We start from the raw sequence: 21,153 nt of genomic DNA, 5'->3' as shown, positions 1-21,153 counted from the left end.
GTGTGTGTGTGTGGAGGAGGAGGGAAAGTTCTTTGAGATCAGGGAAATTCCTCTGTGTGTGTGTGGGTGGGACGGGATGAGTGTGTATTCAGGCAGGGGGAGGATGTGTGTGTAGGCAGGAGGAGGAGCACTTCCCACTGACCAGGGTACATGTCTGGGACCAAGGGATCCGACTCCCCTGTTGCTGTCCCTTACATGGGAGCTCCCCCATCATGTCCAGGGACGTGGGGAGGAGAGGAGGAGGAGGAATCTCTCAGTGGAGCAGGATTTCCCTTCCCCTCATGTGACCAGGCCTCCCCCCGGGCAGAGGTTACCCCGGCGGGCGGGGAATCTCCTCTGCCGGAGCAGGGCAGCCCCCTCCGGGGTGGGCGGGGATGTGTTGCGAGCGGGGGCTCCAGGGCGGGCCGGGGGCCGGCTCTCTCCTCCCCTTTAAGGGGGCGGGGGCCGGGCCGGACCCCAGCGCCTCCCCCCGATACCTGCGGGAGGGGGAGCGGGGGCGGGGGCTGGCAAAGTTTGTCTCTGTGGTTGGCTGCGCCGCGCGGCCGGGCGGCTCCCGGGCGCTCCCAGCCAGGGCAGCGAGCGAGCGAGCGAGCGAGCGGCTGGTGCGCGGCGCTCTCGGGTCGGCGGCGGGTCCAGCAGCTCCCCAGCGCTGGGGCCGGGCGGGGGGCTCCGAGCCGCATCTTCCGCCCCGCACGCAGCCCGGCCAGCATGGGGCACCGCGTGGGGAGCGCGCCCCTTCTCCTGCTGCTGCTGGGTGAGCCCCGGCGCGGGGGGAGCGGGCAGTGGGGCGGGGTTATTGGAGCAATGTAGGGGCTGAGGGAGGGGGTTATTGGGGCGGGAGCGCTGGCTCCCCATGGGGATATTGCACCCCCCCCCGCCGTGTAGCTGCGGGGGAGGAGGTGCCCCAGCCAGGGGGGCTTCGGGCGAGGTGCCCTCTGGGGAGTCCCGGCTCCTTGCGGTGGCCACAGCAGCGCGGAGTGTCCCCCTCCGCCGTGGGCTCAGCTGTGCGAGGCAGCACATTTGCAGCGCCGAGGCACTTAGCCTGGATTTGCTCTGCAGCTGGAGCTGACCCCCTCCCTTTCCCAGAAAAGCGCACAGCCCCGAGAAGTTAACCCCCCCACCCCCCCGGTTTGTATCGATTCATGTTGCTGAGAGGGCGTCTGGCTTCCTCTCCCGCCTTGCATGTTGGCAGGGCCTGAGGGACGCTCACCTTGAGCCCCTCCCTTTGGGCTAGGGAGCTTGGCACGGCTTGGCCTGTAATCGTTTACCCTGCTTCCCAAAGGTGCGTCTGTGTTTCTTGGAAGGGGTGGGGGTTAGGAAGTCCCTGAATTTCGCAGTCTCTTGTTAGTCTCAGTATTGTGGCTGAAAGTAAAGCTGTTGCTTCAGTGCGTTCATGCCCTGTGCACATGGCTATGATTCAGCCCTCCATAACCTCTGCCAGGTTCCTTTCTCTCATTGTTTGGTTATTGACTCTGCCATGGCAATGTCTCCAGCAGTTGTTTTTACTCCACTTTGCTATGACAGCTAGGCTAACAGAAATGCAGAATCCTTCTACTGGAACCAGCCAAGGTAACAGTAGAAAGGGCTGGCATAGCTCAGGAGGGAATCCAGCTCCCACCCTGGCATTCAAAGGCTCTCTGGCACTAATTTTAGCCTTGTTAGCTACCATTCTGAATGTACCAAACTGATTAACTCTTGACACATCTGTAATTACTTATTAAAGTATAAATCTCCTGAGTAGCTATGCTAGGTATGGGTGACAGTGCTTCTAGACAAGACAGGAGGTGTAATCTGTGCTTGTGCCCTGGTCTCTAAATGCTGTGCTGTGTTTTCTCTGTAGATTTAATGACACCTTTTTAATTGTCAAATAAGGTGTGTGTGAGCAAATAACCCCAGAGCAGTTAATTGGGGTCAGTAATCTCTAGCTGTATTGGCATTTTAAAGACGAGATAAAATGCTCCCTATGACTCTTACAGCTTCAATAAAATAACTGAGACAGGCAAAGTACTGCTTTTTCCTCCTCTTTAAAAAGAGACTGAAATACCACTTCACACAGTGGATAGTCAGCCTGTGGAATTCATTTTCATAGGAGGTCAGGGATAGAGAGTGTAGCTGAATTCATAAGGAAGTGGGATAATGTTGACATTCTAGTAATACTTTTCTATAGCCTAGTAGAATTGGTATTATCTGTTCAAGATAAGGGTAATGAAATCTTATACTTCAGAGTCAGGAAGAGATTTTTCTCGTGTACAAGCGCCGTTGGCAAGATGCATTATAGGAGTGTTTCAAGCTTCCTCTGAAAAGCTGGATATTGGCTACTACCAGAGCCAGAATGCTGGACTCGATAGTCCAATGATTTTGTCTGATACATCAAATGTTATGTTCCTCTGTTCATCTGTAACAACATATGAGCTCCCTGGGAGGTTCGTTAACTTACATTTTGTAGCACTATTTTTTCTTTTCTTTCACAGTCTATCACTAACAGTGGGCTAAAATGAAGATGATTCCTGCCTTGAAGATCATACAATCTAAAAGTATTTTTCTGCAGATTAAATATGTGTTTTGCAGCTGACAATAGTATTGGAGTAGGGGTATATTTAAGTAGAGACCAAAGATTGCTCAAGTAAGAACAGAATTACACACACTATTTAAATGATGCTGCATTATATCCATTTAATTGGATAGCAGTACTAGAGGTGTTGCTGCATTGTTGTTATAGGCAGGGTGTGAATAGTCTATTTCATTAATTGCTAGTAGCAAATGGGTGCTAAGGCATCAATTTTTACAGAATTTAACATTTCGTTTAAACAAAACAAATTTTCTAGCCTTCATGGCTGCTGAGTTAACCTCCTGAATGTAAGCTCTTAGTTTTGCCTTCCTGAGGCTGCGGACAGAGTATGCTCCGCATTACAAGCAGCTGTGGTGTCGGCTGGGCTTCTCAACAGGCTATTGTTTCCGGGCCTCAGAGGGACTCCCTACCCAAAGAGATGGAGTCTGGGTTTACCAAAAATAAATAAATCCCTGAGTGTAACACTGAATTTACATGGTGCTTTAGGAACTAAATCTTAGGTTAAGATAAGCCCCAAAGGCTTTCGAAGGGTAGTGTTACCCTTGTAGGAGATAAAACGTGAATGAAACATCTCCTTAAAGTAGGGGTGGGCAAACTTTTTGGTCCAAGGGCCACATCGGGCTGTGAAACTGTATGGAGGGCCTGGTAGGGAAGGCTGCGTGTCCCCAAACAGCTTGGCCCTGGCCCCCGCCCCTTATCCACCCCCTGACTGCTCTCCTCAGAACCCCCCACCCATCCAACCCCCCCTGCTCCTTGTCCCCTGACTGCCCTCCGGGACCCCACCCCTGATCCTCTCTCCCCCCCCCCCCCGAACCTCTGCCCTATCCAACTGCCCCGGGACCTCCTACCCCACATCCAACCCCCCCAGCCCTGAGTCCCTTACCATGCAGCTCAGAGCAGCATGTCCGGAGCCGCGCTGCTCCACTCTGCTGGAGCCAGGTGCGCTGCCCTGCATGAGCGCACAGCCCCGCTGCCCAGAGTGCTGCCCGTGTGGCTGCGGGGGAGGGGCTGGGGGCTAGCCTCCCCAGCCAGGAGCTCAAGCTGGGCAGGACGGTTCTGCGGGCCGGAGTTTGCCCACCTAATGGCCAGCCAGCAGACTAGAAGGCTGTGTTCGTAGCATGGTTTGCTTGAGTACTCTGGGTGGTTATAGCTGCTTGTTGATTTTTCCCTTATGTTGGGGATTGTTCTATTAAAGCTACAAATGCTGCTGTTACCCAGAAGCTCCTGAGCCTGCCAACATTGCCTGGTGAGAAGGTATAAGTGTTTAGGCTTGGTTTTCTTCTGGTATAAACTACTCAGAGCTGAGGTAACTTAGAGCAGGGGGGGAGCTGGGCTTCACTTGGGGAAGTGCATCTCTTCATACTGGGATGAACAGAGTCTGCTTTCTTTAACCAGTTGTGCATTTTCAAGCAGTTAAATGTGTAACAAATCCAGGTAACTTTCCCCTGCGCCAAACAACTGTCTTTTAAAAACTGTTTTTCTGACATTCAGTTTGTTCAGTGAGAGCTTTTGTGTAAGGGGGATGGGGAAAGGATTTTGGAGTTAAGCAGTGAACAACTTTTCTGATGTGCCCTTCATAGGGGTTTGTACTGTGCTCACTGGGGTAGTGCAGCTCAAGATGTGTGTGGCTGAAGCACTTGTGTGTCAGATTAGGAATAACTCTTATATTCTTAGCAGAGCCAATAGCTATTTAATGAAAACAACCACCATCACAGCTGCCATGGAGTGGCCTATTAGTGCCAGTCTCAGCAGAGAGGCTGTGAGGTCTGAACTCTCCTCTCTCCTGGCTTAGATCTCTCTGGGACAGTGGGAGGGGAAACTTGCTCTGCTGTTGCCAATGTCTTCAATCTGCAGGGCTGTCAGGTGAACACATTTGGTCAGTATGAAAATCACTCAGAAAAAAAACATCCAGGATAGGACTCTGTTTTTAAAAATAATGATCTAGTGATTATTTTATTATTGCTGGCATATGGTGTGTATTTAATCAGCAACCCGAATAACTGCCTTCTTTTTCTTCCTTATTATTTAAAAGTATCATAAGTATTTAAACTTAATTTAAAAAACAAAGCTTGCTCTTATATGAGTGAGAAGGAACTTGGGAGAAGCAGACAGAGACAATAGTCAGGTCCCATTACTGGCACATCTGCTCTGCCTCCAAATGTACAACGTTCTTCATTGGCACAGAAGCCCTTGCAACAGCTTCTCTCCTCTGTAATTCCAGAGATCTGTCCAGCATTACAGATCCTTGCCAGAAACCTTCTGGTATGGACTTCTCGGGTTATTTGTTATGACTTTCCTCTGAAATTGTTTGGTTTCTCAGGTGCTAAACAATTAATATTTTTTGAATCAAGGTTTAATTCAAACTTGGCAATTAAAGGCTTCCAATAATTAGTTGCCTGTATATTGTTGTTGTCAACCTCAAGCCTTTTCTAGTCATTTTCGGCAGCTGCAGTTACACTACGGATAGCATTAGAAAAAACAGAAAATGGTAGAATCTTGAGGTTCTAGGGGATGGGATGGCAGAGGTAAGAGGGATACAGGGCGGGGAGGAAGCTTACCAAACATAGTACAGTGAAACCAGCACTGAGTTCCCTAATCCTCCTCCCCATCACTGGCATGCTTCTGTTGGCAGGCTTTTTATTCTACCACATGGAGTAAGAGAGCGGGAAAGGGCTGTTCCCTCACTGGTGTTTGGAGGGGTGGGAGACATCAGTCCAGGTCCTTTCCTTTTCCCCCCAGAGGTGGATGAAAGTCCCACCAGGAGGGGAGTATCCAGCCCAGTCTTTTGCCATCTTTAGGAAGGGGAAGTATTTTCCATATAATCTTGTCAGTCTGATTTATGTTCTTGGAGGGTGGAGTTAGGGAAGCAGGGGTGGAAGGAAGAGATGGGAGGCACAGCTGTTTTTCTTCATCCCCCTTCCACAATCTGCCCCAACAGGGTTGTAAGATGTTTCTTCCTCTGTACTCCAGGCTGACTTTCACTGGGGCCGGGGGGGGAGTGCTGCTTTCTCCCATATCTGCTTATACCCTCCCACCCCACCTGACAGGCTGGCAAATAGTAGCTTATCCTCATCCTTTCTCCAGCCCTTTCCCATCCTTGGTGTGATGTTTCTCAGAAGTCTATTCAAAACTTCAGCATGAAAGTAGGTAGCACAGGTGTTTGTTTTCTAGAATTCCCCCCTCCCTCCCATGCCACTCTTGATTGCTGCTCTTTGAAGCAGCAGTTTGTTGTCTTCAGGCAGCTACTGCTGTGTTTGACCCAGTGCCCTGCTGTTGATGATGTATATAAGCCTGCCTGAGCAAGAGGTAGGATAAAAAGTGAGGGTCAATTTTAAAAAAATTGCAGCCATGCTCTACAGAAATAAACCCCTTTAAAAATGGTACATGTGCATGTAAAAGTCAATTTTTCTATGATTTGTTTCATGGACTTTACAGAACTCTGTAGATGCTGTTGAAGGGCTATATTTTCTGCAGTACCTCCTTAATGTTCGTAGGCATTCATAGAGTTCCCACAGGTTCCAGGTTTCACCTCTAATAACTCTAAAAATTTTCCACCCAAATCAAATAAAATAGTCCTGGTCCATAGTTCTTGTTAACCACAAATGTGTGAAACAGATTTTGGAAGTTTTCTTTACAGAGATGCAGTTACAAGACCTCATTTTTAGAAAGTGGAAAATTTAATTGTCTTTTCAATATTTGAGAAGTCTTTTAGTGCTTTTGGTAAAGTTGCATATTGGGGGGAAGGGTACAGATTATTCTGATCTGTCTAGACCAATCATTAGAAATTCCAGTCAGAAATAATTTATATATATTAAGCTCGTTGGGTCAGAATCAGGCTTATAATGGAGTATTTCATAATCTTAACAGTTGCTACTTTCTAGCTCAATAATTCCCCCAAACCAAAACAAATGGACAAAAAACCCCTACATTAAAATGGAGTTAAGATTAAAAATATGTATCAGTAATTTAAGAGTAAAAAAAAAAAAGAGGGCTGTTGCAATTATACCCAAACTTATAAGAACCAGGAGGGGTCCACAGGAGAAGGCATGGAGTTTATTGTCGGCACACTTTGTAAGACAAAAATGCTTATGGATGCTGAATGTTTCATTTTGGTAAATTGTATTTCTTGAGCGTTTTTGGTGGCTGGGGTGGTTTAGTGAAGGTTGTCATCTAAACTGCATTAGCACTCCAAGAGTACCAGGCCTTTTGCCAATACATGTGACACAGTTCTGAAGAAAAGTTATAAAAAGACACCCCAAAATCAACTTCTTGGACATCATGATTAGCTTCAACAATGGAGCTCTACAGATAACTATATATAAGAAACCCACAGATCACCACACTTACTTTCACAGGTTTAGTAACCACTCCAGACACAGTAACAAATGTTATCTATGGCAGTGGTTCTCAGCCTTTCCAGACTACTTGTATCCCTTTCAGGAGTCTGATTTGTGTTGCGTACCCCCAAGTTTCACTTCAATTAAAAACTACTTACTTACAAAATCAGATATCAAAATACAAAAGTGTCACAGCACACTGTTACTGAGAAATTGCTTACTTTCTCATTTTTACCATATAATTATAAAATAATTGGAATATAAATATTGTACTTACATTTCAGCATATAGTGTATATATGCAGACAATGACTTGTTTATATTGCTCTGAAATTTTAGTTTGTACTGACTTTGCTAGTGCTTTTTATGTAGCCTGTTGTAAAACTATGCAGATATCTTGATGAGTTGATGTAGCCCCTGGAAGAACTTTGCATACCCTCAGGGGTACACGTACCCCTGGTTGAGAACCACTGATCTACGGCTAGGCACTCGGATACCACAGAATATATTCCAAAGAGAAAGTCTGGGATTCACACTTAAAACCGCCTCACCAAAAAAGGATGCTCCATGGGAGAAGTAGATCACATCATGGAACGGGTCACCCAAATACCCTGAGAGAACCTGCTTCTATACAGAAATAAAATCCCCTCCCACTGCATACCCCTACTTGTCACCTACTGCCCCATCCTGGAACCTATGCGGGGTATCATTAAACAGTTACAACTCAGACTCAATGGGGAGCACATCCAGTAAGAAATCTGTCCCAAACCCTCTTTTCTGGCCTTCAAATAGTCCCTCAACCTCACCAAGCTCATCATCTGAAGCAAGCTCCCCACAGACCAGGACCCACCAATTCAAGCAGCTGCAGGCCCTGCCACAAGAACAGATGCAGAATCTGCAGACATCTCTCTACTGCTATCATGATCAGTACCACCCACAATACACCTTTCGAGATCCATAGGTCCTACACATGCTTATCACAGTATGTGGCGTACCTCATCCAGTGCACTAAATACCCCAGTAACAACTATGTGGGTAAAATGAGACAATCACTATGCTTTCAAATGAACTCTCACAGAAAAATAAGACAAAAGCACCCTCTTTCCTGTGGGCAAACGCTTTTCACAAAATGATCACTCCATATCTGACCTCTCAGTCCTCAGCGTGAAAGGAAACCTGTACAATGCCCTCAAAAGATGAGCCTAGGATCTTAAATTCATAACTCTACTAGACACCAAAAATCATGGTCTTAATAAAGGCAGTGGATTTATAGCTCATTACAACAATCTGTAACCCACTAACTCTCACTTTGTCCTCTGACTGTAGAGGCGTTAACTGACTGCTTCACCTTGAATGGTCTCTTGCAACATGTTAACTCCTTATCTGTCCACCTTTATTACCTCTTCCATCTTGTCTCCCTTATAAAAAGAAAAGGAGGACTTGTGACACCTTAGAGACTAACAAATTTATTTGAGCATAAGCTTTCGTGAGCTGTATACAGGTCACTTCATCGGATCCGATGAAGTGAGCTGTAGCTCACGAAAGCTTATGCTCAAATAAATTTGTTAGTCTCTAAGGTGCCACAAGTCGTCCTTTTTCTTTTTGCAGATACAGACTAACATGGCTGCTACTCTGAAACTTATAAAAAGAGACTGACAAAAGTTTTGGGAAAAGGGATGTTATGTATAAGCGAGTTGGTCAGGATATTGATAGGTGTACATCTTAACTTGTGCTCTGAAGAGCAAAAAAAAAAAAAAAAATCTGCTTTCCCAACCATATTGGTGTTCACTAACAAGTTAATTCAGTCCAAAAGTTCCAAGTTTTCAGACACCTTCTGAAGTTCATATATTTGCAGAGAAGAACTCTAAAAGTAACCAGGTAACTGTAAAGTCCTGATGAATCAGATTACATTGAGGTCAAAAGAATAAAACAAACTTAGTTTCTAGACCAAAATGCTTTTGAGATAGGATTTTCTAGATAACAGTGTGAGGGCACCTAGAGCCTTGGATACGTAACTTTCTTTTCTAAATCTTAATAGATAAAACTTAAGACATTTGGAAAGTGAAAAACTACTAAATTTTAGAAATTCCGTATCTCAAAACTGGCTTATCTAATTCAACTTGGACTTCAATTTTTTTATTTTTTTTATTAATTTTTTTTAAAAGATCTGCTCTGGTCTGAGTAAGCAGGACAAAGCAAACAGGATAGAGTTTTTTCAGCGTTAGATGAGGTTTCAAAAGGTGGGCTTATAATGGAAATTGTCTCACAACCTTAACTATGGAGTCACTACTGTGGTGCTATAATTAAGTTTAATGTCCTTAAAGGAGATTTGAGTAAGAGGTGGGGCAATGTCACTAAACTTCAAGAAGGGGATTTTTTTTTTAAAGTAGTCAGAGCCTGAAAGGGGAAGTTAGTAAATTAGAATCAAATACAGTACAGTGTCATGGAGGCTGCTTAAGACATACTGTAGAGCAGGGGTAGGCAACCTATGGCACGTGCGCCAAAGGCGGCACGCGAGCTGATTTTCAGTGGCACTCTCACTGCCTGGGTCCTGGCCACCGGTCCGGGGGGGCTCTGCATTTTAATTTAATTTTAAATGAAGCTTCTAAAACATTTTAAAAACCTTATTTACTTTATAATATATAACTAAACTATTGTTGTATGTAGACTTATAGAAAGAGACCTTCTAAAAACGTTAAAATGTATTACTGGCACGCAAAACCTTAAATTAGAGTGACTAAACGAAGACTCGGCACACCACCTCTGAAAGGTTGCCGACCCCTGCTGTAGAGCATCATGGAAGACTTTTCTATTCCAGAACATAAAAAGGAAACAAATGGAGGAAGAATCCTAGCATGGTTGTATTAATGAATAGGAGTTTATCGAGGCCCTAAAAAAGTCCTTTAACAGATGGAGATCCAGCCTAAGCAATGCTAATAGAACAGAATAATTGTTCTATGCAGTGTTGTTGTAACCGAGTTGGTCCCACAATATTAGAGAGACTAGCTGGTGACGTGGTATTTTTTTACAAGACCAACTTCTGTTGATGAGAGAGAGAGAGAGAAGCTTTCAAGCTTAAGATGAATTGTGTAAGTTTGAAAGCTTCTCTCTTTCAGCAGTAGAGGCTGGTCCCATAGAAGACGTTACCTCTCCCACCTTGCCCCCCCAGAATAATTGTTGACAGTTAACTGGTGATTAAGAACCTGATCCAAAGTACTTGCCCAGGGAAAAGTGCCATTGAAATTGTTGGTAATTCTGCCCTTGGAGGGGAATACAGGGCTGTATAAGTAGCAAGAGGAAATTTGAAAAAGCAAAGCCAAATATAACCTTTTCAGTTTCGTTTGAAATGGGAAATTTGTGGGAGGTTCAATGGGTTCATAATATCCCCAGGGTATAATCTGAGATTATAAGGAGACTGCATCACGCTTTACCAAAGAGGATGATGAGAAAATAACTACCGGGGAGTTTCTTATTTTCAGGTAGTGAAGGTGAAATACTGTCAGAGAGAAGTATCAAGAAGTGATGAAACAAGTCAAAATTTCACTGGACTTGATGATATTTATGTGGGTCTTCTAAAAGAACTGAAGAATTAACTGAGCTACTAACAAAAATAACTACTAAAGTAGAAGACTGAAAGTTGGCCAATATTGTAATCTACTTTTAAAATGGATCTAAAGATGTTTTTTGGAATTAATTGACCGGTGAAGTTCAGTACCAGGAAAAGCAGCTGAGGAACTACTTAGATTGAATTCTAAGGCACTCTATGACTATCAAAGGGACAAACTACACAGCTGTTGATATGCAGAGCAGCTAGCAATGCCTATACTTCAGGTTGCCTAACACTTTCCAGTATAAGACTGTTTGGAACAGTTTGCCTCCAGAGGTTGTGGAAGCTCCTTTGCTGGAGGTTTTCAAAAGGAGGCTGGATAGCCATCTCTCTTGGACGGTTTGGACACAACAATTGCTGCATCTTGGTAGGGGATTAGACTAGATCAATGGTTCTCAACCAGGGGTGCACAGAGTTCTTCCAGGAGGGGGTACATCAAATCATCTAGATATTTGCTTAGTTTTACAACAGGCTACATAAAAAGCATTAACGAAGTCAGTACAAACTAAAATTTCATACAATGACTTGTTTACACTGCTCTATGTACTGTACACTGAAATGTAAGTACAATATTTATATTCCAATTCATTTATTTTATAATTATATGGTAAAAATGAGAGAGTGCACAATTTTTTCAGTAAGAGTGTGCTGTGACACTTTTGTATTTTTTGTTTGATTTTGTAAGCAAGTAGTTTTTAAGTGAGGTGAAACTTGGGGGTATGCAAGACAAATCAGAAATACAGTAGTCTGGAAAGGTTGAGAGCCACTGGACGAGATGACCCTTGTGGTCTCTTCTATCCCTATGATTCTATGTTTTAGTTGTTTATAATGAAGCTTGGCAGAATTTGATTTTTCAGTTTTTCATAATTTTGATGGCTAATAGCTACAGTTCAAGCATTTCTTTAGCTTTCCATCAATTTAAATGTTCATAGTTATAGGAAATTATGAAGGGGGGGGTCAGACAATCTTTAATGACAGTAAATGTCTGTCATTACTGGCCTGTTCAGTAGTTTGTACTGACACGTTACCCTTCATGATAACCAGTGTATCCTCTAGCTATGGCATTTTTCTTAGTCTAAAAAGGAATTGTTCAGCAGAATCTAAACTCTTGTTTTAAAAATGTTCCTGGCCCATATGTGGGCAAAGAATATCTGCCAGATATGTAGCAAACTTGAACTAATCCAGCACTCTTCCTGGATTTTCAGACAACCCTAAGTTGTTTAGAGAGAAGTGCCTTGTTTCTTCATCTCATTTGGGTGTTAACTCTGAAGCTTAATGATGACCATTTAAATCCCAACACTAACTATATCACTGCTGATCATTAGAATAGCAATATATCCAGCTAACGTACTTATCCACTGTGGTTGAATACAGTGACTGGTATTGAGGGGTGGGTCACTGAGAGAGCCCTTTACTAATGAGAACTGCTGGGATGGACTGAGGTGTTCAAGGTTTCTTCCTGTCTGCTCTAACCCTACCCATAACATGAGGAATGGAGGGTGGAAAGAGATGATGCGTCTCCCTCCCCATTGGCAAAATCTTCTTCTGCCTCCTAGGCACCAAAAAACCATGAATGTCCCCAACCCAGACATCAAAACCTCTAGCTTTTCTCCAAGACAAGAGTTGTATTTTTAGTGCTATATCCCTATGCCACAATGAATATTTGGGGTCAGCATAAAAGAAATGGACCTTAGTGTCAAAGTAGCATAGAGTGCTGCACTGCTAATATTGTGCATTTCTTGTTTAATTCAGTTTTAAAAAAATCATATTTACTTGAATGTGCTGCAGAGTTTCCAGTCTGCTGCAGAAACTAGGCGACTTGCCTCAAACTCCAGGTTTAGATTTGGCCCAAGGCGTGTGGGACCTTAACTTTAGCTTGCTTAAGGCCAATGAGGAGATTTCGTCCATGTGTGTGTTTGCTCCTTTGGTGACCAACTGTTCAGGTGACAAAGCTCTGACCAGTGACATTTCTTGAGCAGATCCTCCTTTTCGGCTTTAAAAAAACAAGCAAGCAAGCCTGACAATTTATTTTGGTAGTTTAGAAACAGTGCTTGTTTGGGGGTGAGGGAGTTTTGGTTGCCTTATATCTTTGGGAGACCTAGCACTAATGGGGGGCTGAATAGTCACTGTCTGGGCTATTGACCAAGTGCTGGGCACAGGAAGCTGTATTGATAGGTGTCTGTCAACAGTACACAGCTACTGACAAATGTGTGTTTGGGAATGCTGGGAGGAACAAAAGGTGTAGCGAGGTGATAGGCTGCTTCAGAAACAAGATGGGGCGGGCGGGGGGTGGGGGGGGAAGGGGAGCGGGCAAAGGTCAGAAAGAAAGGGGAGTTCTGTCTGCAAGTGAAGAATGAGGTAAGAAAACCTTCACCAAGGAACAGTCCTTGCAAAAGATGAGAGAGAGCATGTTCAAGCTTTACTGCTTTAATGCAGTACTAGGAAGGGAGCCTGAAACATCAGATCTTGAAGTCACCTTGCCTATTACTCACCAGTGTTGAGTAGGAAACTTTCCCTAGGAAGTCAGGGATCTAATGGATTTCTTCAGAACATAAGTTTTAACTCAAAACAAGGGCTGAATAGTCCCTGGGGACTGTACTTCTTTCCTGGCTATTAGAGAGAGTCCCTCTTGGCTATGGTTGAGGACAGCATGGGAAAAGCTTGCACTTCTGTTGTCCCTGCTGTCTGTCCTGTGGGTGAATAAAGGACTTTGGTGTCCAAGACTGAGTTGAGCACCTCTTACTAGCACTTCACCTTCCCCTCCTCCCACCAGTTTTATTTTCTATATATTTATACAGTAATTTGAAAGACTAGTGAATTGGCAATTATTTCCATTAAATGCAGCTGAGGGTGACTTTAACAAGCATGTGGGGTAACTGACTCCCAAACCCAAGAACTTCCCTGAGATGTTGGTCATATACCATCATCTTACGATATAAAACTCGCCTGACAATGTTCTTGACTCTGGGGAGAGACTCCAGTAAGCCATTCCAGGTGGCCCATTCTGTGTTTTGTATCCTTACACTTTTTTTCTTCTCTAACTCTGTTTAAAAGCTGCTATTGGCCATGGTAGCACATGTAAGCTATTTAAAGGGAAGGTTCAAGACTTGGTCTCCAAGGTGCATGATTTTATTGGAGATTAATAGCGAGTGTGGAGAATTCCTTTGTGCTCCTAATAATTTCCCATATTGAGAGGTGCCCAAACTCTGCCCGGTAGAAGACTGCAGTGGCAACTTGCAGGAGCTTCACAAATTCTCCAGAGTGGTGTAAAACAGAGCAGATGCAGCTCAGATATATTGTTGTGGTCCATGGAGACTACGGGTTCCTACGCATAATTGTCACTTGTATCAAGGTGGTATGTTACCTGTCGAGATCTCTAGTTTCTCTGTGTCACTCCGTAGTTGTGGAGTCCCAGCAGTCTCTGCAATAAATGTAATACAGTGCAGATCTATTCCAGTCTGGTGGTACTGAAATTGCGTTACTATTTCTGAAAAAGATGACACGAGTGCGCTGAACTTGAGTTTATAAAAAGCTGATAATGCCTGCTGAGAAACTTGAATAGCTTTCTATTTAGAGTGATAATTTTGCTTATCTGGCACATAATTCTGTCTTTCTGAAATTTCATCTGTTTTCTCTTTATTATTAGGCACTTGTAGGAAAATGGCATCTCATCTGGCTTTTTTAGAATTTCTGTTTCTACACTTGAAAACATAATCCTGTCTTCTATTCTTGCTTCCCTTTTCTTCCTCCAGTTGAATCTACTGCTTTTGTCCAAAGTGCTTTCTTCACAGTGTCAGAATTGCAAGCTGATGAGGCTCTTATTGGTCTCTCTTGGGTGCGGCTTCTCCTGGGGAAAGTGCTATGGGCAGCAGCAGAGTGATATTCTGTCTTTAAAATGTGAGAAGTGGGAAGTCATGAGACGGCCATGGGCCTGTGCTGAATTTAAGCTGTTTACTGGATGGAGGATTAGGACCAGGATTACTCCCTGTCTCACTAGACCTAAATTATGCCATAATTATATTATGATTTATTACAATTATGATATTTTTTGCCACATACATGCTGAAATAGGCAGCATGTAGAAGTTTCTGCATAAACTTCAAGTAAACTCAAAACCAGAGGTTTTTAATTTAATTAGCCATGAAAATGGGTAATAGTACAGTATGCCTTGTATTTATTTTGATGTGCAGTTTGCTCAAAATCTCCATTTTTTTTTAGACTATCTCAACTTAATGCCCCTGAGTTTTCAATCTGTGGCATAAATTTGTATTTCTGATATGAACTTCAGAAGCTGCTGACGGGGATGAGGTGAAGGCTTTGGTTGTGGGGGCTGTTGACGTGCAAGAAGGGATTGGGAAATGTATGGCATGTTGCCATGAGGGTTGCCAATGGTCCCTTATTACAAAGGAAGTCCCTTATTTTTTCATTTCTATACATTAAGATCGGGAGTTGCTGAGTGCTGCAAAAAGCAACAAGGAATACCCTTGGCGAATATAGGGGAGTGCTGCTTGTTTATTATTTTATTAATAATAATAATATTGGGAGGAGGGGTGGGGTGGGGGTGCAAAGAAAACAGACCCTTATTTTTGAAATACAGTGTTGGCAACCCTAGTGTCAGTGCCATCCAGATTCAGCTAAGCTCGTGGCACTGGGAGGCTTCTCCTCTTCCCTTCCTCTTTCTGGGCAGGGGTGGAAGTGACCTGGAGTTCCGTTTCCCTTTCAAAACTTTCTGGAGCCCTGTTCCAACAATCCTTGAGCCCTTTCAGCAGCTTCACTCCACCCTCAAATCTGCATCCAACAAAAGCAAATAAGCACATTTGTTGGATATTTCTGCTAAAGCTAGCAATGAAATAATTAATGAGGATACTACATTTGCTGTCTTTAGCTTCAGTGTTCAGACCCACTAGAACTGACTGAGACTGAGCTTGCTGTCTCCGGCTATGTATAGATTCATGACTGCACTGGTTTACATTAAGTCTATATTTGGGAGGGTAGCCTCACTAAGCAGAGGAGCTAAATGTTAACTTTTTAAAAACTAGATTCTGGAGCATGGTTCTGTCAGAGGGTGGATTCTGCAGCTGCATAAACACAGGGCTCTGACTATCACCTCAAGTTGAGAACAAACTGTATAAGTAAAGGTGTTTCATTAAGGCCAAAAGTCTTTTCTTCCAAATTGTTTATATTATAAATACTGTAGTAGCAGCCAGATGCCCAGTCACGATTAGGGCCCTGGTGTTCTAGACACTGCACAAGTGCATAGAAGTATGTAGTTCTTGCCATAAAGAACTCATAAACTTGAGTAGAGAGTGTATATGGTAACTCTCACAAACTTAAACACAGCCTGTTTTGAAGATCTTGTAATCTAACTCTGACTAATGCAGTGTGAGAACAGCTTCATTAGAGACTTATAAAGACATATAATAATGAGAGGGACAGATATACCTGCCAGATAGATCACGAACAGTTAATTCATTACATTTTATAGAGGGGCTTTCCAATGGGATCCCAAAGAACTTTAGAAGCTTTCACTGACTGCAAATTATATATGCTGTATAAGGAAATGAATCTGCCATAAATTAATGCATCCACCAGTAGAGTGAAAAAACAAGTAACATGAAATGAATCAGGACAGGACAGAAAGTGATGAATATCCTAACTGAAACTACAGGTAATTGTACTTGTAAACTGGTTAAATGCAAGATGTATGTCTTGACGGGAAAAAGGGGTGGGGTTTTTTTTTTAATTTTTCAAGCTAACATGATTGGAAAAAAATACTTCCTTTTTGCCTATCAATGCAGGGGTAAGCGTGAGCACTTCTACTCTTTTGGTGCAATGAGCACATACTTTGTGTATAGATTTACAGTTAAACCTACCAATTAGTAGGTTACAAAGTGTACCACTTGCTTAAAATATTTTACAGTATGAAGCCTGTTCTATCTGAGTACTTTGAAATGTCTTAATCTGATGGTGGTATTATCTCCTGGGAAGTGTTGTTCAGATCACTAATTTTTTTTTTAAATTCAGTTCTTGTTGCTGAGAAATTAGGGAAGAAAAAAAACTGACTTGTTAATTAGGACCCCACAAATGTAGCTTTTTGTTAGTTCTCAAGAGGCAAGATAAGTGCCTTAGTTACTTTTTTGATTGCTTTTTATAAGCGTAATAACTGATTTACTGTTTAATAATTAACTAAACAAACTTTAACAGTGGTGCTGTTAACATGACTGATTCCGGAGTATAAACAAAGAGGTAAAATCAAATAACTTTGAGATATAATCGAATAAAAAATCATTTACCAGAGAAAATGAACAGGGATCTTACTTTCAAGCTTCCAAGCAGGAATTGCAAACAATGAAGAATTAATAAATATCTGTTTTAATAGGTTTACATAGGAAGGACCTGTCAGCCTTTTTGTTGTGGCTTTTAAATCTATCAACATGTATCTTGTTGGCTTTAGACATGGCATAGATGCAAAGTTGTTGTTTTGCTTAAAAATAAAGATTTTTTTTTTAAATGTTCAGAAGTCTGTGATAACTTGATAGTTTTTCTGTTGCAGCTGTTTCTAAGAGATAATTAAATCATAGCTCCTTTCCTCCTGCTTACTGGGTTTTGTGGGTGTTAACACCTCAGATACATACTATCATGGGACATGAGTGAGGGGGCCATTTTCTCACATCGTGTGGATTTCAGTGTCTCTTGTTTGTTCATCCTTTATTTTTTGGCTAATGTTTTTGGTCAGAGCTTTCAACTTTTTGTGCATGGGAGGTCAAAGGATCAGAAGCAGCTAGGCAACTCTTGGGTTTAAGTTGGTGCTGGGTAAATGCTATGGCAAATCTGTTTTTGTTTTTCTCTTTTTGCGGCGTGGGAGGTTGTTTGCCTCATGTTTTGAAAGACATAAGTACTCCCTGTTCTCTTTGTCGCAAAGGCCAGAGTGGGAGTCCTTGACTTGGTACGATTGTTACGATATTCTGATAAGGATCAGAAACTAGCCCTGGGTTTGATGGCACAGATGTATGCTTTTGTCGGCTGATCTAATCAAAAACACTTTTCTGAAAATCTGGTTCCAATAGAACTGTGCAACTCCTTTGTAACTGGAGCGCTACTCAGAATCAGATTGGGCAGCTAGGAGAGTTGATTATAATGGCTGTATATTAGTTTTTTATGTAGCATCTTTCATTCAGAAGGGTCTCAAAGAGCTTTACAGAATATATATATTAATAATCTCATAATGGTCCCCCACCCTTATAAAAGATACTAAGAGAAATTTGGGGCCATAGTACATGATGTTCGTTGGGTACCCACCCACTCCCATTTCACTTTATTTTTACAGACTTTTGTGGAGGGCCCTGAGCTCAGGACCCTGGTATAATTGTTCCCCTTTCTGCTTCTCTCATCGGTCCTGGTGTGTTTTTGTGTGTGAGGGGGGTGCTAATCCTGAAGTCTTGATCAAATTCCAGTTTGAATACTGCAGAAAATTACTAACTCAGCCCCCCTCCCCTTGATTTTAAATGGGGTGTTCTTCACTTTCTATCTGCACTGTTAAACAGCTGCCACACTATGGTCAGAAGTGGCTGCTTTTCAGTGATGGGTGAAGTGATTCCTTTGTAGAAATGGATACAGTGATTAGCATAAGGCTGCCAAGATCTGAAGTATTCATAGGCCAAACCTTCATTCTGGTGATGAGGGGGGCTGCTGCTGATTTTGTTGTTAATTTTTAGGCAAATGAGGTGCATCCCCTCTGGCTCCTGAACAGTTGGTAGCATGCTCTGTGGTTGGGTAAAGCTTGGTTCTGGAGCTTTTTGCTCATGAAAGCTCTAGGCATTATGATGTCTTAGACTTTAGGTGACAGATGAACAAGATATATTGGGTCATATCCAGTCGTTCCCCTTCCTTTTCCTCTCTCCGCCCCCGCAGTAAAGTTATTTTTTTTGTTTATTTTTTTGTCTGTAACAAATAGCATTGTTTTGTTACTGTCTTGATTCCTATAAACATATAAGCTGATTCTCAGTGTTAGTTACTAAACAATTTCAGGTACTTACATAATGCAAAAGTTAGGTATATGGGAGTTGCTAATTGTAATAAAAAAAGGTTTCAGAGTAGCAGCCGTGTTAGTCTGTATTCGCAAAAAGAAAAGTGAGCTGTAGCTCACAAAAGCTTATGCTCAAATAAATTTGTTAGTCTCTAAGGTGCCATAAGTACTCCTTTTCTTTTTGTAATAAAGAGAATTCTCTTTCCATTTGCAGGATGGCAAACAAACTAGTACAACCTAGAACAATCCTACAACTATATCAGCAGCCAAACAAAATAACACGATCTCCATCCTAATATTAAACAATTCCTCTGCTGGCCCCAAGGTCCGAGATTCTGTACATTTTTTTTCTGCTCCTTTGGTTCAATCTCTGTCTTCGCCCTGTCTGTCTCCCACATTGTTTGAGATTCTCTATTCCCTTTGTTCTTGAAGGAGTTCTTCTAAAATTCCATGTTCTCTTTTGCTTCCTTTTTCACCCTCCCTGCTGACTCATGCACTGAAAGTGCAGTGTCCTCAGTGCTCCCCTCCCCTCTTGGCCCAGAGAATGCGAATGAGTTGATCCTAATTGATGTGTACTGCATTAGGTTGCTGTTCCAGGTTCCCAAACTTAGACACTATATAGTGTTGGTGGCCATATAAATACCCAGTTAAATGAATTAATTGGGGCATCTGAATGTGAGTTTCTCTTTCCTTCCTCCCTCACTCATTGTCATCTATGTTGAGCATACCGTGTGTTCCCAGAAGAGGCAGGCAGCAGAGAGAAATCCAACTTTAACTTTAAGCAGAACGTTTGTTGCATATTTAAGCTCTAGGGTGACCATAAAGCAAATGTGAAAAATTGGGACAGGGGTGGGGGGATAATAGGAGCCTATGTAAGAGAGAGACAAAAATCGGGACATCTGGTCACGGTATTAAGCACGTTGAAAAATTATTAATTTAAGGGTGAACATCCAACTTCTTCTAAGCCCCTTTGTGACTGTGCCTTATGATGTAGTCTTAAATTACATGGTCACATAATGTTTCTCGAATATATACTTTTTTTCAACAACCATAGCAATACATGTATAATATCTGCAGTACTGTGTGTGTGCCTGGCAGCCCATTAATCCTGTTTGTATGAAATAATACATTTAGTACAGATCAAATATAACCAAGTAATAGTGATTTTGTGTTTCAACTTGACATCTTTAAAGAAGCCTAATTTTTGACAGGTTTCATTCAGAGTGGTAGCCGTGTTAGTCTGTATCAGCAAAAAGAACAGGAGTACTTGTGGCACCTTAGCCCTGGTCTACACTAGGACTTTAGGTCGAATTTAGCAGCGTTAAATCGATGTAAACCTGCACCCGTCCACACGATGAAGCCCTTTATTTCAGCATAAAGGGCTCTTAAAATCGATTTCCTTACTCCACCCCTCACAAGTGGATTAGCGTTTAAATCGGCCTTGCCGGGTCGAAGTTGGGGTACTGTGGACACAATTCGACGGTATTGGCCTCCAGGAGCTATCCCAGAGTGCTCCATTGTGACTGCTCTGGACAGCACTCTCAACTCAGATTCCCGATTGTTTGCCGTTGCTTTGACACAGGGAGGGGCGACTGATGACACGGCTTACAGGGTAGGCTTACAGGGAGTTAAAATCAACAAAGGGGGTGGCTTTACATCAAGGAGTATTTCAGGCAGGACTTCACAGAGGGTTCCAGTAAGAAATGGTGCACCTAAGTTATTGTTCTTATTGGAACAAGGAGATTAGTCTGGCCTCTGATTGATACATGGCTAGATTTACCGCGCTGCGCCTTCTCTGTGAGTGACTGCAGTGTGACCTAGAGGAATGAGTCCCCTAGACGGGGGGGGGGGGGGGGGGGGTTGCAAATGAGTACAAAACAAATCTGGTCTATTTCTTGTTTTGATCCACTCCATCTATCTTTTACATCTTTGGCTGGCAGCAGACGGTGCAGAAGGACTGCATGCCATCCACATCTCATGGCTGCTCAGCAGAAGATGGTACAATAGGACTGCTAGCCATCCTCATCTCTTGTGTGCCCAGCAGAAGATGATGCAATAGGACTGCTAGCAATCCGTATCACCTACCTGCTCACCATAAGATGGTTCAATAGGACTGACTGCAGGACTAAAGAGAATGACTTGATCAAGTCACTCCAAATTTAGTCCCTGTGCCCATGTCTGTCCAGGCACTCCTGATCGACCTCACACAGGTGACCAGGAGCACCTCGGACATGACGATGACGGCTACCAGTCCTATTGCACCGTCTGCTGCCACAAGGCAATGGGTTGCTGCTGCTGTGTAGCAATGCAGTACCGCATCTGCCAGCACCCAGGAGACATACGGTGACAGTGAGCTGAGCGGGCTCCATGCTTGCCGTGGTATGGTGTCTGCACAGGTAACTCAGAAAAAAGGCGCGAAACGATTTTCTGCCCTTGCTTTCACGGAGGGAGGGAGGGAACGGGGGCCTGACGATATGTACCCAGAACCACCCGCGACAATGTTTTAGCCCCATCAGGCATTGGGATCTCAACCCAGAATTCCAATGGGCAGCGGAAACTGTGAGATAGCTACCCATAGTGCAACGCTCCGGAAGTCGATGCTTGCCTCGGTACTG

The 21,153-nt window shown here is 43.2% G+C and overlaps 1 protein-coding gene across 2 annotated transcripts in view; it reads left to right on the top strand.

Annotated features, from left to right (window-relative positions):
• The first annotated feature begins 587 nt into the window (after positions 1–587).
• Positions 588–21,153, top strand: part of PTGFRN (prostaglandin F2 receptor inhibitor) — a 100,103-nt gene continuing 79,537 nt past the window's right edge. For both annotated transcript variants that reach the window (XM_073304637.2, XM_073304627.2), the window contains exon 1: positions 588–754. In XM_073304637.2, coding sequence (XP_073160738.1) covers positions 709–754 — 46 coding nt within the window. In that variant the 5' untranslated portion in view covers positions 588–708. The remainder of the gene's footprint in view (positions 755–21,153) is intronic.

This window comes from Lepidochelys kempii, chromosome 1, assembly GCF_965140285.1.
Source record: "Lepidochelys kempii isolate rLepKem1 chromosome 1, rLepKem1.hap1, whole genome shotgun sequence".
In the NCBI taxonomy this organism is placed as follows: Eukaryota; Metazoa; Chordata; order Testudines; family Cheloniidae; genus Lepidochelys; species Lepidochelys kempii.
The sequence above is the reverse complement of the archived record's forward strand: the minus strand, read 5'-3'. Positions and strand labels throughout refer to the sequence as shown.